General features: G+C 41.2%; 1 protein-coding gene across 1 annotated transcript; it reads left to right on the forward strand.

The window, feature by feature from the left end:
* The first annotated feature begins 513 nt into the window (after positions 1-513).
* Positions 514-3,162, forward strand: LOC128225694 (major facilitator superfamily domain-containing protein 6-like). Its single transcript, XM_052935602.1, has 5 exons — positions 514-640; positions 873-1,364; positions 1,651-2,361; positions 2,633-2,818; positions 3,074-3,162. The coding sequence occupies exons 1-5, from the start codon at positions 568-570 to the stop codon at positions 3,160-3,162; spliced, it is 1,551 nt and encodes a 516-aa protein (XP_052791562.1). The 5' UTR covers positions 514-567.
* The last annotated feature ends 291 nt before the right edge of the window (positions 3,163-3,453 follow it).

The raw sequence follows: 3,453 nt of genomic DNA on the forward strand, positions 1-3,453 counted from the left end.
GTTAAGCAAGGGGGAGGACTTAATTTCGTTTCACATCAAAGATCCCCAAACTATTTCTCTACGAAAGTAAAGAAAATATAGTTTATACTCGCAGTGAGACCTGCACTACGTGATATGGAGCGGCAGTTAAAAGGATAAATCTTCGATTGTCATTGGCCCACAATTTTTTAATGTGTGCAAAAACCATTTTATGCTAGAATAATAAACCGTCAATGTATTCGATTGAAAATGGCCGAGGAGTTCTTAGACGTATGCATCCGCAGAAATGATACGCATTCACTTCGCCTTTCAGGTATCAAAATCACGTGACAAAAACTGTCCCATTTAGTTATTTCAAGTGGATGAGCTTATCTATAAAGGGTTAAACGCAAGCTTAACAGACATGACATACAGTAAAATACAACGGACATTTATGAAAACAAACTTAATATCATTCAAATTGAATACGGTTTAGTTTTCAAACAATCCTCGACTCAAGCATGTCAATTGAAACTGGATGGAAGTAAGATTAAACACGGATTCAATTAGCTTAACATTTTATCAACTGAACTTGAAACAGACGAAAGGATGGCTTTACCATGTGGAGAAGTTAACCGACAGTTGTTTCCCGTCAAACTGATGTACTTCTTCTTTTTTGCGGGTAAAAAGCATTTAATTTTTCATTTTTCAATTATTCTTATAGTCTTTATATGTAATAAAAGTTAATGGATTGAGTGATATTGTGAGAAGTATACTCGAGATAAACTGAGAGTGCTTCAAGCAGATATTTGCATTTTAAAGTATATAAAACTCACGCTGTTTTTAATCATGACTTATCAGACATGGCCACTAGCTTAGAAATATAAGTTAATTATTTATTTTGTTCTGTACAGGACAGGGTGCCATTCTTCCCTTCATCCCGGTATACATGCGCCAACTGGGACTGTCCGCGACAGAGACGGGTATCATCTACGGGGTCATGCCCTTCGTCGCCTTCTTCGTGCGGCCCCTTATTGGGGTTCTTTCTGACAAGATACAGAACCATAAGGCTGTGCTTATCGTATGTGTGTTACTAACTGGAGTATTGTATAATCTTCTACTTTTGACGCCAACAAAGCAAACGCACGACAATTCTGCCCATGCAATAACGGTCCATATGCAGTGTTCACATGATGATTCTTTTATCAGGGATTGCATGGTCGCTCATGGTGGTTGTGAGATTGGTTTTAAACAAGCTCTAGATGCCAATAATTTTACTGAAATTTCGAAAACATGTGTGTTTCAGTGTTCTGTAGAAAGAGACTCGATAAAGGCAGGCAGCACGTGCTTTACAGCCGATGTTGGGACGTTGAGTGGCGTAACTTGTGGAAGTGTTGTGAATATAGGTGATGACGTCATGTTTCAAAGTGACGTTAAGGGCATACTCGCAAATGAAATTCAGATGGGAAATAGCTCGTATAGAAGCCACGCATGCAGATTATGATCTTAAGAATCTGACATTTAACGGCACAAATTACTGGCAACTTCTATGTGAATCCGAAACTGTGTTCAACTGCAACTTTCACTGTACACCAGAAATCAACCAGAAATGTATGAGCACTATAAGTAGTGATGACAAACTAAGCGAGACATTTTGGATATTTTTAATAATATTTTTGTTCTGCAACATAGCGATTTCCCCTGTAAAAAATCTTATTGCCGCTATAGCATACGATATTCTCGGTGAAAAGCGCGGTTCGTGGGGTCGTCAACGCCTCTGGGGGACTGTTGGCTACATCATCTTTGCCGTCGCTTCAACGTTTGTTATGGACGCTATCAGCCAAAACACCAACAACGTTGACTATTCAGTTTCATTCTACATTTTCCTGGCCCTATTAATAAGTTCGTGCGTAGTCGGATACTTTTTAAAGCTATCGGAAAACATCCACTGTGGACAATTATTCAAAAACATCCTAGGGTTGTTAAAATATCCCAAAGTCGTTGTGTTCCTGATAGCTATGGCATGTTACGGTATCATGAACGGTGTTATCGAAGCGTTTCTATTCTGGTATCTCATAATGTTAGGCGCTTCTCAAAAAATCCTAGGACTCTGCTTAGTATTCCAATGTGTGCCGGAAATAATCATGCTGCAATTCGCCGGCAAAATAATCAAGCGTATCGGTCACATGTCTTGTCTGCACATCGCCTGTTTTGGCTACGCCATCCGTTTCTTCTGTTACTCCATCATCCCGGGACCGTGGTACGTACTTCCGGTTGAGCTACTACACTGCCTGACGTTTGCACTCATGTACGCCGCCGCCTCCTCCTTCGCCAGCGAGATCTCACCGGAAGGGATGTCCGCCACCGCACAGGGACTCGTCGGCGGGCTATACTTCGGATTCGGTATGATGTTATTATAGGTGTTTATTGATACGACGTACACCTATAATGTTGAGTCATTATGCTTTTAAACTGTATTCTCATTGAACATGCCTATGCATATCAAGCACGGATTTATGTTTATATTTTGAGCACCTGCCTATCTATTATTCACGAATGACGAAGCTGTTTCGCCCCTAATTAAATCTTTTAGTTTTATTTTGAAGTAAATGTGGTCTCATTTGATGTCAATAGTTATAGTTAATTTTACTATGTTTCAATGTTTCAATTTTAGGCAAGGGTATCGGAAGTTTGGTGACGGGGCAGTTGTTTGACGCCGGAACGGGCCTTGGGCCGGTGTTGACATTCCGGATTTATGGGGGTTTTGCCATCACTGTCCTGCTGGTGTACGTCCATTTAGCCTTCTTCCGGGTCGCCACTTCCGTCAAGGAGACTGCGTCATACAGACAGGCTGGAAAAGGTACGTAAAGAAACAAAGTACTAAATTGGCTCATTTACTTGCCGCGTTTCAAAACAAAGTTATCATCCACTTTATATTATGCATCTAACATGTTCCATCTTATAAGTGAAGTGATAGTTTTAGTATGCTATAGCAACAACAGTGAATACATCGTAAACGTTAATAAAATAAATTTATTTGCCTTAATAACAATAAACTATTCAGTATTCTTACAACAACAAGTCCTATTTGAGTTCAAAGTGTTTTTTGTTAAAGAGAAGAGTGCTAAAGGCGCAGCGGAGAAGCTATTATGCGCAGGGGACGGAGCAGCCGTAGAGATGCATGATCGGACTAAGCCCTGCTGAGGTATGGGGTGTTGGGGGAGTGATTTGAAGCTGATGAGATAGGAGGATGTTTATGATTAGTTAGAGTCGAGGACTTGGCTAGTCTTGGAGCTTTTATACAGGACTCAGCCCTGTTGAGGTAGGGGGATGTTGGTGAATCGTGAATCGTGAATCAAGCGGTGGCTTGGCCGATTTTGGAGCTGCGAAACCAAAATTAACCCAGCTGAGGCTCGGAGATTGCGGCGGAGATGTAGTTGTGTCGGAGCTGCATTACGCGACTGATCCCTGCTGGGACGGGGCAGGGGACGAAAA

Source organism: Mya arenaria, chromosome 3, assembly GCF_026914265.1.
Source record: "Mya arenaria isolate MELC-2E11 chromosome 3, ASM2691426v1".
Taxonomy (NCBI): domain Eukaryota; kingdom Metazoa; phylum Mollusca; class Bivalvia; order Myida; family Myidae; genus Mya; species Mya arenaria.